The 14,395-nt window shown below is 42.3% G+C and overlaps 1 protein-coding gene across 1 annotated transcript in view; it reads left to right on the top strand.

Moving 5' to 3' along the window:
* Window positions 1-14,395, top strand: part of LOC115174470 (major facilitator superfamily domain-containing protein 2B) — a 42,376-nt gene that overhangs the window by 22,907 nt on the left and 5,074 nt on the right. Inside the window, exons 9-10 of the mRNA XM_029733016.1 lie at window positions 3,302-3,392; window positions 4,564-4,685. Coding sequence (XP_029588876.1) covers window positions 3,302-3,392; window positions 4,564-4,685 — 213 coding nt within the window. The remainder of the gene's footprint in view (window positions 1-3,301; window positions 3,393-4,563; window positions 4,686-14,395) is intronic.

Raw genomic sequence — 14,395 nt, 5'->3', positions numbered from 1 at the left:
AGGAGTGCTAGCGTAAAATGACAGGCTCAAAAAACACATTGATATCTTCTAATGTGACTTTTTGATAACAGTTGAAGTGCAGTATTTGGGTGAAGTTGCAAAATAGAAATTGAGGAAGGCTCAGTACAGATGTGCTCCTTCTGTAACCGAAGACAAAAATATTGATAGTGGGCCCAAGGAAGAGTAGTGTAATGTAATACCTAATGGGGATCCAAATAAACAAATAAAGGATAGATTCACACTCTTGTTTTCTTCCTGCCTTTGCAGAAGAAGGTGTATATGCTCTCTATCCTCCTTGTAGAATGAGGTGTATATGCTCTCTACCCTCCTTGTAGAATGAGGTGTATATGCTCTCTATCCTCCTTGTAGAATGAGGTGTATATGCTCTCTATCCTTGTAGAATGAGGTGTATATGCTCTCTACCCTCCTTGTAGAATGAGGTGTATATGCTCTTTATCCTTGTAGAATGAGGTGTATATGCTCTCTACCCTCCTTGTAGAATGAGGTGTATATGCTCTCTATCCTTGTAGAATGAGGTGTATATGCTCTCTACCCTCCTTGTAGAATGAGGTGTATATGCTCTCTAACCTCCTTGTAGAATGAGGTGTATATACTCTCTATCCTTGTAGAATGAGGTGTATATGCTCTCTATCCTCCTTGTAGAATGAGGTGTATATGCTCTCTATCCTTGTAGAATGAGGTGTATATGCTCTCTAACCTCCTTGTAGAATGAGGTGTATATACTCTCTATCCTTGTAGAATGAGGTGTATATGCTCTCTATCCTCCTTGTAGAATGAGGTGTATATGCTCTCTATCCTCCTTGTAGAGGGAGGTGTATATGCTCTCTATCCTTGTAGAATGAGGTGTATATGCTCTCTATCCTCCTTGTAGAATGAGGTGTATATGCTCTCTATCCTCCTTGTAGAATGAGGTGTATATGCTCTCTATCCTCCTTGTAGAATGAGGTGTATATGCTCTCTATCCTCCTTGTAGAATGAGGTGTATATGCTCTCTACCCTCCTTGTAGAGGGAGGTGTATATGCTCTCTATCCTTGTAGAATGAGGTGTATATGCTCTCTATCCTTGTAGAATGAGGTGTATATGCTCTCTATCCTCCTTGTAGAATGAGGTGTATATGCTCTCTATCCTCCTTGTAGAATGAGGTGTATATGCTCTCTATCCTCCTTGTAGAATGAGGTGTATATGCTCTCTATCCTCCTTGTAGAATGAGGTGTATATGCTCTCTATCCTCCTTGTAGAATGAGGTGTATATGCTCTCTATCCTCCTTGTAGAATGAGGTGTATATGCTCTCTACCCTCCTTGTAGAGGGAGGTGTATATGCTCTCTATCCTTGTAGAATGAGGTGTATATGCTCTCTATCCTCCTTGTAGAATGAGGTGTATATGCTCTCTATCCTCCTTGTAGAAGGAGGTGTATATGCTCTCTATCCTCCTTGTAGAAGGAGGTGTATATGCTCTCTATCCTCCTTGTAGAATGAGGTGTATATGCTCTCTACCCTCCTTGTAGAATGAGGTGTATATGCTCTCTACCCTCCTTGTAGAATGAGGTGTATATGCTCTCTACCCTCCTTGTAGAATGAGGTGTATATGCTCTCTATCCTTGTAGAAGGAGGTGTATATGCTCTCTATCCTCCTTGTAGAATGAGGTGTATATGCTCTCTATCCTCCTTGTAGAATGAGGTGTATATGCTCTCTATCCTCCTTGTAGAATGAGGTGTATATGCTCTCTATCCTCCTTGTAGAATGAGGTGTATATGCTCTCTACCCTCCTTGTAGAAGGAGGTGTATATGCTCTCTACCCTCCTTGTAGAAGGAGGTGTATATGCTCTCTATCCTCCTTGTAAAAGGAAGTGTATATGCTCTCTATCCTCCTTGTAGAATGAGGTGTATATGCTCTCTATCCTCCTTGTAGAATGAGGTGTATATGCTCTCTATCCTCCTTGTAGAATGAGGTGTATATGCTCTCTATCCTCCTTGTAGAATGAGGTGTATATGCTCTCTATCCTCCTTGTAGAATGAGGTGTATATGCTCTCTACCCTCCTTGTAGAGGGAGGTGTATATGCTCTCTATCCTTGTAGAATGAGGTGTATATGCTCTCTATCCTTGTAGAATGAGGTGTATATGCTCTCTATCCTCCTTGTAGAATGAGGTGTATATGCTCTCTATCCTCCTTGTAGAATGAGGTGTATATGCTCTCTATCCTCCTTGTAGAATGAGGTGTATATGCTCTCTATCCTCCTTGTAGAATGAGGTGTATATGCTCTCTATCCTCCTTGTAGAATGAGGTGTATATGCTCTCTATCCTCCTTGTAGAATGAGGTGTATATGCTCTCTACCCTCCTTGTAGAGGGAGGTGTATATGCTCTCTATCCTTGTAGAATGAGGTGTATATGCTCTCTATCCTCCTTGTAGAATGAGGTGTATATGCTCTCTATCCTCCTTGTAGAAGGAGGTGTATATGCTCTCTATCCTCCTTGTAGAAGGAGGTGTATATGCTCTCTATCCTCCTTGTAGAATGAGGTGTATATGCTCTCTACCCTCCTTGTAGAATGAGGTGTATATGCTCTCTACCCTCCTTGTAGAATGAGGTGTATATGCTCTCTACCCTCCTTGTAGAATGAGGTGTATATGCTCTCTATCCTTGTAGAAGGAGGTGTATATGCTCTCTATCCTCCTTGTAGAATGAGGTGTATATGCTCTCTATCCTCCTTGTAGAATGAGGTGTATATGCTCTCTATCCTCCTTGTAGAATGAGGTGTATATGCTCTCTACCCTCCTTGTAGAGGGAGGTGTATATGCTCTCTATCCTTGTAGAATGAGGTGTATATGCTCTCTATCCTCCTTGTAGAATGAGGTGTATATGCTCTCTATCCTCCTTGTAGAAGGAGGTGTATATGCTCTCTATCCTCCTTGTAGAAGGAGGTGTATATGCTCTCTATCCTCCTTGTAGAATGAGGTGTATATGCTCTCTACCCTCCTTGTAGAATGAGGTGTATATGCTCTCTACCCTCCTTGTAGAATGAGGTGTATATGCTCTCTACCCTCCTTGTAGAATGAGGTGTATATGCTCTCTATCCTTGTAGAAGGAGGTGTATATGCTCTCTATCCTCCTTGTAGAATGAGGTGTATATGCTCTCTACCCTCCTTGTAGAATGAGGTGTATATGCTCTCTATCCTCCTTGTAGAATGAGGTGTATATACTCTAGAATGAGGTTTACACCTAGAATGAGGTGTACAGTATATGATTGTTTTCTCTCTCTACCTTTATCCTCTTGCAGAAGGAGGTGTATATGATCGCTGCTGGTGTTATAGGAGGAGTGTTTCTCATCTGCACTGTGGTCATGTTCCTGGGAGTCAAAGAGAGAGATGGTGAGTCTCTGTGTGTGTGTGTGTGTGTGTGTGTGTGTGTGTGTGTGTTTTGCATGTGTGTTTATTTTATTATAATATTTTTTAATGTACCCCCTTTTTGTCCCGAATTTCGTGATATCCAATTGGTAGTTACAGTCTTGTCCCATCGCTGCAACTCCCATACGGACTCGGGAGAGCCGAAGGTTGAGAGCCGTGCGTCCTCCGAAACACGACCCTACCAAGCCGCACTGCTTCTTGACACAATGCTCGCTTAACCCAGAAGCCAGCCGCACCAATGTGTCGGAGGAAACACCGTACACCTGGCAACCGTGTCAGCGTGCATGCGCCCGGCCCGCCACAGGAGTCGCTAGAGCGTGATAGGACAAGGACATCCCGGCCGGCCAAACCCTCTCCTAACCCGGACGACGCTGGGCCAATTGTGCGTCGCCTCATGGGTCTCACAACACAGCCCGGTATCGAACCAGGATCAGTAGTGACGCAGTATCTGTAGTGACGCAGCCTTAGACCGCTGCGCCACTCTGGAAGCCTGTGTGTGTGTGTGTTTGTGCACACTTTTCCCCAGCAAGTGTGTGTGCTCTCTTCCCCCTCTCATATTTCACTCTAACCTCATTTGCAAAGTACCAGTAAGCACAGTAGCACTCAGTCACATTGTTTTTAGACTATTTAGCTAGCTCCAGCCTTATCCAATGATTATCTAGCTCAGGGGAAAAAAGCACAATAAAGAATTAAGTATTAAGTGTGAAAGGAGAGAATCTACCCCCCATAGGTCTGTGCAATTGTGAGATGCATGGCTCGCTTGCAAAAGAGAAGAGACCTTGGTCGCAATGGGACTCCCTGCTAAAATAAGGGTAAAAAAATGAATACGTCTTTTTTTTCCATGCACATGGAGGCTATCAGTGAACTGCTGACCTCACCACCAGTGAACCTGTTAGTTCTGGTTCTCTGTAGTGGCAAACCCTGTGGAACAGACAGAGCATAGCAATGCTGCAATGCAGGGGCAGCTACAGGGTTGCCAGATTGGAAACAAAATCCCCCATACGTGTCTCACTCATGCTACTGTATATTCTTTCATCACAGAATGCATGGTGCTTTATGGGCTTGATTTAAGGTCTTGGATAAAAACCGTCTCTTTCGACACTTTCGGATCTTATTCCTTTTCTTCCTCGCACAGATCCGTACATTTCGAAGACGGAGAAGCAGATCCCGTTCCACAAGGGCTTCATCCTGGTGATGCGACACAGTCCCTACCTCAGTTTGACTGCTGCCTTCCTCTTCATTTCTGTTGCCATTCAGGTAGGCACAACTTTATTAATACACTTCTTCTCAGACATGACACTCACATTGGGATGGTAATGTGTGGGTAATGTGCTGTTGTGGCTGCGTCCTCCCTGCCACCCTCAGAATGGCTCCAGACATAGCCTGCCTGCCATTCAATGTTGATTTGATCAATAGAAATAGAGCACTCAGCGTGTTTGAGTAAATACGCCCGAGAGCATCTCTCTCTCAGCTCCAAATCCAACCGAAGATAGACAGTCCGACAGCGCATTATCATATTACTATCATGTAATATCTTGTTATTGTTATCATTATGAGAATTCTCCCTACATTCAGCCGCTCAGTTCTGTGATACTCTTTCTGTATGGTTGGCGTCACATGGTTGGTTGAGTCAATGGTGTACCGTATTGGAACCGCTATTGGACCGAGGCCTTCAGTGGAAGAAAAAAAAAGATCTTCCAACTACATTGTACCAAACTCTCAAATCAAGAATAATAACAGAAACATTGGATCACTTAATGCACCCATCTGAATCAAACATGCCTGAGGCTGAGCCACGCTTTTGGCTGCCACTCAGAGAGACAGCACCCGTACAGATATTGCTACCGGCAACAACAACCACACTGCTTTCACAGCCTAACGCCATCACTATCCCACTATCACCAAAAGCGACAACAGTGACACGTCAAAGGATGTGAGTGTGCCATGCTCATGATGCTGAAAGGAAAGTGTACATAATACCAGCACACTCCATGTAAGAGAGAACACCTTTTGTAAAACACACAGAGGGCCGATAGAAAGACAGCAGTCACACACAGCAGGATGTTAATGAATAAGCAGCACATTCACTCTGACATAATTAGCAGGTAGGTTCCAATCATAAGAATACAAAAACACAACCAATAGGCTAAGCATTTCCCAGTTAAAATGTTTAGCTATTACTTCTCATTGCAAACATCTTTTTCAAGTTCAGCACACCAAATAATCTGTGATCTAAAATCTTAAATGCAACAATGTTTCACACGCAAGTTATTTTCTGAGATATAGCTCAGGGATTCTTACAAGACAGGAAAATCTCGACTTTTTTCCCACAAATATTTGTCTTAATATTGACAACATTTTAAATATATATTTTGATAGACCAAAGTATCCACTATCACACATGTAAAGAATTTGTTTAAATTCTTCATAAAATGCAACTAACTGGATTCATGCCAACTCCGTCAGATATCATAAAAGGCATTTCATATTTACATGTATTGTCCAACTGTTTAAAGGCCTTGTTTAATTCTATCATTAGAATATAAACAAATGTGACTCAAATCTCCAAACGTATTTTTGTTTTATTTTATAGAGCTATATAATGCTCCAGGGCAAATTTTGTTAGCATGATTTTCTAGATTCAGGACATAGAACAATATTTATAAAGCAAACATTATCCACTAGATCTAGCACATGAAATAGTTTGAGCATATGTTGCAGAACAGTGATACAAATATTTTTTAATAATAATGACAAAAGGGGTTAGTCAACAGATACTCAAAAAAGGACATAGTGTTTTTGCCTCGAAAGATAAAAGTTCAATTAAAGCATTTGTAAAATATAGAAAATTGATTTTTCAGCCCTCAGACATTAGACAAAAATCTGACAGAGTTTGTTTTACGGAGTTGACAAAAATTGAATTTATCTTCATTCAAGTGGTATACAAGGATTGTACCGACTTTCAAGAATCCCTAAGCTAACAACATTGCTCTTGTTAGCTTAGGGATTCTTGGAAGTTGGGGCAATCCTTGTACAGTGGCAAGAAAATGTGAACCCTTTGGAATTACCTGGATTTCTGCGTAAATTTGACGTAAAATTTTATCTGATCTTCATCTAAGTCACAACAATAGGCAAACACAGTCTGCTTAAACTAATAACACGCAAATTATTGTATTTTTCTTGTCTATATTGAATACATCAATGAAACATTCACAGTGTAGGTTGGAAAAAGTATGTGAACCCCTAGGCTAATGACTTCTCCAAAAGTGTAACAAGTGCGCTGAGAGTTGGGAAGCAAGAACAGGGAGTGAGTGTTTTAATAAATAAAGAAAACAATGAACACGAAACACAAACAACGCACCGACATGAAAACAGAGTCAATAACACCTGAGGAATGAACCAAGGGGAGTGACAGATATAGGGAAGGTAATCAAGGAGGTGATGGAGTCCAGGTGAGTGCCATGAGGCGCTGGTGCGCTTGACGATGGTGACAGGTGTGCGAGATAATCAGCAGCCTGATGACCTAGAGGCCGGAGAGGCAGTATACATGACAAAAAGCTAATTGGAGTCAGGAGTCAACTAACCTGGAGTCGAATCAATGAGACGAGATTGGAGATTTTGGTTAGAGCTGTTCTGCCCCATAAAAAACACTCACAAAATTTGAGTTTTCTATTCACAAGAAGCATTGCCTGATGTGAACCATGCCTCAAACAAAAGAGGTCTCAGAAGACCTAAGATTAAGAATTGTTGCCTTGCATAAAGCTGGAAAGGGTTACAAAAGTATCTCTAAAGGTCAGTCAATAGTAAGACAAATTGTCTATAAATTGAGAAATGTCAGCACTGTTGCAACTCTCCCAAGGAGTGACTGTCCTGCAAAGATGACTGCAAGAGCACAGCGCAGAATGCTTAATGAGGTTAAGAAGAATCCTAGAGTTCGCTAAAGAGCACCTGGATGTTCCACAGCACTACTGGCAAAATATTCTGTGGACAGATGAAACTACAGTTGAGTTGTTTGGAAGGAACACACAACACTATGTGTGGAGAAAAAAAAGGCACAGCACACCAACATCAAAACCTCATCCCAACTGTAAAGTATGGTGGAGGGAGCATCATGGTTTGGGGCTGCTTTGCTGCCTCAGGGCCTGGACAGCTTGCTATCATCAACGGAAAAATGAATTCCTCAAGTTTATTAAGACATTTTGCAGGAGAACGTTAGGCTGTCTGTCCACCAATTGAAGGTCAACAGAAGTTAGGTGACGCAACAGGACAACAACCCAAAACACAGAAGTAAATCAACAACAGAATGGCTTGAACAGAAGAAAATCCGCCTTCTGTAGTAGCCCAGTCAGTCCTGACCTCAACCCAATTGAGATGTTGTGGCATGACCTCAAGAGAGGGGTTCACACCAGACATCCCAAGCATATTGCTGAACTGAAACAGTTTTGTAAAGAGGAATGGTCCAAAATTTCTCCAGACCGTTGTGCAGGTCTGATCCGCAACTACAGAAAACGTTTGGTTGAGGTTATTGCTGCCAAAGGAGGGTCAACCAGTTATTAAATCCAAGGGTTCACATAATTTTTCCACCCTGCGCTGTGAACTTTTGCACTGTGTGTTCAATAAAGACAAGAAAACGTATAATTGTTTGTGTGTTATTAGTTTAAGCCGACTCTTTGTCTATTGTTGTGACCTAGATGAAGATCAGATCAAATTTTATGACCAATTAATGCAGAAATCCAGGTATTTCCAAAGGGTTCACATACTTTTTCTTGCCACTGTATACCGCTTGTGGATAAAGAGTTACTTGCCTAACAGAACACAGAGGGTGTTCTTTAATCGAAGCCTCTCAGATATAATCCAGTTAGAATCAGGAATTCCCCATGGTAGCTGTTTAGTCCCCTTTTTCAATTTTTACTAACGACATGCCACTGACTTTGAGTAAAGCCAGAGCGTCTATGTATGCGGATGACTCAACACTATACACGTCAGCTACTACAGTAACTGAAATTACTGCATCACTAAACAAAGAGCTGCAGTTAGTTTCAGAGTGGGTGGCAAGGAATAAGTTAGCTCTAAATATTTCTAAAACTAAAAGCATTGTAATTGTAACAAAACACTCACTAAACCCTAAACCTCAACTAAATCTTGTAATAAATAATGTGGAAATTGAGCAAGTTGAGATGACTAAACTGCTTGGAGTAACCCTTGATTGTAAACTGTCATGGTCAAAACAGATTGATGCAGTAGTAGCTAAGATGGGGAGAAGTCTGTCTATAATAAAGCGATGCTCTGCCTTCTTAACAACACTATCAATAAGGCAGATCCTACAGGCCCTAGTGTTGTCGCACCTTGACTACTGTTCAGTCGTGTGGTCAGGTGCCACAAAAAAAGGACTTAGGAAAATTGCAATTGGCTCAGAACAGGGCAGCACGGTTGGCCCTTGGATGTAAACAGAGAGCTAATATTAATAATATGAATGTAAATCTCTCCTGGCTGAAAGTGGAGGACAGATTGACTTCATCACTACTTTTATTCATGAGAGGTATTGACATGTTGAATGCACCGAGCTGTCTGTCTAAACTACTGGCACACAGCTCGGCCACCCATGCATACCCCACAAGACATGTCACAAGAGGTCTCTTCACAGTCCCCAAGTCCAGAACAGACTATGGGAGGCACACAGTACTGCATAGAGCCATTACTACATGGAACTCCATTCCACATCAAGTAACTGACACAAGCAGTAAAATTAGATTTAGAAAACAGATAAAAAAACACCTTATGGAACAGCGGGGAACACAGCCACATGCGTACACACACCCAGGATAACATACAAACTATACATACACATGGATTTAATACTGTAGATATGTGGTAGTGGTGGAGTAGAATGGCTTGAACAGAAGAAAATGCCAGCCTGAGGGCACACAGTGTGTTGTGAAATCTGTGAATGTATTGTAATGTTTTTTTAAATTGTATTAACTGCCTTAATTTTGCTGGACCCAAGGAAGAGTAGCTCCTGCTTTGGCAGCAGCTAATGGGGATCCATAATAAATAAAATACTTGTATACCACTTGAATGAAGAAGAAACATTCTATAAAAAACATAGTTCCACTCACCAGATGATGTTCATTTGAAATGTAACTTCTTGTTGAAAGTTAATCTTGAAACGGGTGAAGCTAACAAATTAGCAACAACGTCCTTTTCGATAACACCTGCTGCAGCCTATGGACACTAGCCTACAACAGCTAGCTAGCTAAATCGTCAGAAAACTACTGTTCGCTATAGAGATCACCAGCTTGCAGTCCTAAAAAACAGAAATATGTTTGAATTTTCTACCTCTGGTTCATTGGCCAAAGTCTATGGGTAAATTAATGGGGTATGAATGGGGTTTTGGGATATACCCCTGAAAATAAGGTCTGAGGTTAACACAAGCTTAGGAGCAGTAGCTGTGTATGGGTAGTATTACTGTGGAAGCCAACCAAAAAGCCATATTACAACCTATGTTGTGATATTTGCGTTATTTGCTCTATAACCTTTTCGCTCATACGCCACCGTGATATAAACTCAGCAAAAAAAGAAACGTCCTCACTGGCAACTGCGTTTATTTTCAGCAAACTTAACATGTGTAAATTTTTGTATGAACATAAGATTCAACAACTGAGACATAAACTGAACGAGTTCCACAGACATGTGACTAACAGAAATGGAATAATGTGTTCCTTGAACAAAGGGGGGGTAAAAATCAAAAGTAAGAGTCAGTATCTGGTGTGGCCACCAGCTGCATTAAGTACTGCAGTGCATCTCCTCCTCATGGACTGCACCAGATTTGCCAGTTCTTGCTGTGAGATGTTACCCCACTCTTCTACCAAGGCACCTGCAAGTTCCCAGACATTTCTGGGAGGAATGGCCCTAGCCCTCACCCTCCGATCCAACAGGTCCCAGACTTGCTCAATGGGATTGTGATCCGGGCTCTTCTCTGGCCATGGCAGAACACTGACATTCCTGTCTTGCAGGAAATCACACACAGAACGAGCAGTATGGCTGGTGGCATTGTCATGCTGGAGGGTCATGTCAGGATGAGCCTGCAGGAAGGGTGCCACATGAGGCAGGAGGATGTCTTCCCTGTAACACACAGCGTTGAGATTGCCTGCAATGACAACAAGCTCAGTCCGATGATGCTGTGACACACTGCCCCAGACCATGATGGACCCTCCACCTCCAAATCGATCCTGCTCCAGTTTACAGGCCTCGGTGTAATGCTCATTCCTTCGACGATAAACGCGAATCCAACTATCACCCCTGGTGAGACAAACCCGCGACTCGTCAGTGAAGAGCACTTTTTGCCAGTCCTGTCTGGTCCAGCGACGGTGGGTTTGTGCCCATAGATGACGTTGTTGCCGGTGATGTCTGGTGAGGACCTGCCTTATAACAGGCCTACACACCCTCAGTTCAGCCTCTCTCAGCCTATTGCGGACAGTCTGAGCACTGATGGAGGGATTCCTCCATCAGTGCCCGAGTTCCTGGTGTAACTCGGGCAGTTGTTGCCATCCGGTACCCGCAGGTGTGATATTTAGATGTAACAATCCTGTGCAGGTGTTGTTACACGTGGTCTGCCACTGCGAGGACGATCAGCTGTCCATTCTGTCTCCATGTAGCGCTGTCTTAGGCATCTCACAGTACAGACATTGCAATTTATTGCCCTGGCCACATTTGCAATCCTCATGCCTCCTTGCAGCATGCCTAAGGTATGTTCACACAGATGAGCAGGGACCCTGGGCATCTTTCTTTTGGTGTTTTTCAGAGTCAGTAGAAAGGCCTCTTTAGTGTCCTAAGTTTTCATAACTGTGACCTTAATTGCCTACTATCTGTAAGCTGTTAGTGTCTTAACGACCGTTCCACCGGTGCATGTTTATTAATTGTTTATGGTTCATTGAACAAGCATGGGAAACAGTGTTTAAACCCTTTACAATGAAGATCTTAAGTTTTTTGGATTTTTACAAATTATCTTTGAAAGACAGGGTCCTGAAAAAGGGAAACATTTATTTTTTTGCTGAGTTTACAATAAAGCTGTGTCAACCAAAAGACAATAGTCACACAGTGGCAGAAAAAATGAAATTAAACATAAGTTTGTTTCATCTTTGTTTTGTTTCATCACAAAACCAGAGAGCAATATCTGTCCGGTGAAGTCCACAAAGCAAATATTTCATGTAACAAACAGTTACAAGACATGCAACAAGTTAATATTTTCAACAGTTTGCTAAACAGCTACTGATTTAGAACCACAGAGTTACCACAAGTCAACACAAAGACAACAGAAGCACTGTCTCACCTTCCAGCACCGTTGCAACTTATATATTTAGACATCATCAAATCAACAAGGCTATATATGCTTAGTTTAATACACTAATAACAAACTTTAAGATACCAGAAACGATTTTGTCCAATCAATGTTGCTAAATATAATGTGGCTGTCCATCGCACTGATTTGTGTGTGTGTGTGTGTGTGTGACTACTGAACGCCAATGCCATCCTCCTCTCTTTCATGTTGGCAAAATAGTCTGTGTCTCTGTCATACAGTACGCTATTCGTTTTTGTTTTCATAGGCTATCTAGCTAAAATTCTTACCTCGGATGGGCAACAATGAACCAGCTAAGCTAGCTAGTTAACATGAGTCTACTAGGCAACATCTGAACTTCAATTGTTTCATGCCAGTTGGAAAATATACACTATATATACAAAAGTATGTGAACACCCCTTCAAATTTGTGGATTTAGCTAATTCAGCCACACCCGTCGCTGACAGGTGTATAAAATCGAGCACACAGCCATGTATTTTTCATAGACATGCATTCTTCATCTTATCGGCAGACTCAACAGCCTTGGTTTCTCAAATGACTGCCTCGCCTGGTTCACCAACTACTTCTCAGACAGAGTTCAGTGTGTCAAATCGGAGGGCCTGTTGTCCGGACCTCTGGCAGTCTCTATGGGGCTGCCACAGGGTTCAATTCTCGGGCCAACTCTTTTCTCTGTATACATCAATGATGTCGTTCTTGCTGCTGGTGATTTTCTGATCCACCTCTACGCAGACGACACCATTCTGTATACTTCTGGCCCTTCTTTGGACACTGTGTTAACTAACCTCCAGACGAGCTTCAATGCCATACAACTCTCCTTCCGTGGTCTCCAACTGCTCTTAAATGCTTGTAAAACTAAATGCATGCTCTTCAACTGATCGCTGCCCACACCTACCCACCCGTCCAGCATCACTACTCTGGACGGTTCTGACTTAGAATATGTGGACAATTACAAATACGTAGGTGTTTAGTTAGACTTTAAACTCTCCTTCCAGACTCACATTAAGCATCTCCAATCCAAAATTAAATCTAGAATCGGCTTCCTATTTTGCAACAAAGCATCCTTCACTCATGCTCCCAAACATACCCTCGTAAAACTGACTATCGTACCGATCCTTGACTTCGGCGATGTCATTTACAAAATAGCCTCCAACACTCTACTCAACAAATTGGATGCAGTCTATCACAGTGCCATCCGTTTTGTCACCAAAGCCCCATATACCACCCACCACTGCGACCTGTATGCTCTCGTTGGCTGGCCCTCGATTCATATTTGTCGTCAAACCCACTGGCTACAGGTCATCTATAAGTCTTTGCTAGGTAAAGCCCCACCTTATCTCAGCTCACTGGTCACCATAGCAGCACCCACCCGTAGCACGTGCTCCAGCAGGTATATTTCACTGGTCACCCCCAAAGCCTATTCCTCTTTGGCCGCCTTTCCTTCCAGTTCTCTGATGCCAATGACTGGAACGAATTGCAAAAATCACTGAAGCTGGAGACTCATGTCTCCCTCACTAACTTTAATCATCAGCTGTCAGAGGAGCTCACAGATCATTGCACCTGTACATAGCCCATCTAACTACCTCACCCACATATTATTTACTTTTTGCTCCTTTGCACCCCAGTATCTCTACTTGCACATTCATCTTCTGCACATCTATCACTCCAGTGTTTAATTGCTAAATTGTGAAATAAAATAAAAATAAATAGATATGACAATTCTCCCGTGCACAAAGCGAGGTCCATACAGAAATAGTTTGTTGAGATTGGTGTAGAAGAACTTGACTGGCCTGCACAGAGCCCTGACCTCAACCCCATCGAACACCTTTGAGATGAATTGGAACACTGACTGTGAGCCAGGCCTAATCATCCAACATCAGTACCTTACCTCACTAATGCTCTTGTAGCTGAATGGAAGCAAGTCCCCACAGCAATGTTCCAACATGTAGTGGAAAGCCTTCCCAGAAGAGTGGAGGCTGGTACAGATAATTAAGTCAAAACCACAGGTCCAAATCCCCATCTCCATCCATGACTTAGAAATGGGCCGATTTAGCAAGCTAGCTACTGCGGGACATCACCACAGACCAGAAACAGACACGTTTTTCTGACAATGATGTTTTGCTTAGGATGTGATTTGATTGGTGTGAATCCAAATCCAAACTGGCCTCCCTTGGACAACAACAGCTCAGCTCAGCTCAACGCTGATTGGCTAATTTATTTTTTGTAAAAAGGCCAAAGGCCAAATGCTTGCTGGCAGCAATCAATCAAATGGTATAGTGGCAACATGTCATGCTCTTTAGTTCCAGTTAGCGTCAGATATGCTACACATACTGAGACGGAGGGGCGCTGTTTCCCTTGCTCTGATGATTTCTCCTGTGAGATTAAGCCACTTGCGAATAGACGTACAATTATGAAAACACAGAGAGACGAAAGAGACATTATTTTATCATTAAAAAAAATGTATTGGTCAAATATTGGGGGAAGTCTGGCTTCCCTTGGCATCCATGAATACACGCCACTGAGCAGATCTTATACGTTTCGTTCTGTGAAATAATATCAGTCAGTTAACATGAACTTTATGAATTATGAAGCCTTTATGTGCTTGTTTTGATTA

This window comes from Salmo trutta, chromosome 35, assembly GCF_901001165.1.
Source record: "Salmo trutta chromosome 35, fSalTru1.1, whole genome shotgun sequence".
NCBI lineage: Eukaryota > Metazoa > Chordata > Actinopteri > Salmoniformes > Salmonidae > Salmo > Salmo trutta.
Note: the sequence above shows the minus strand (reverse complement) of the source record. Positions and strands in the feature narration are given on the sequence as shown.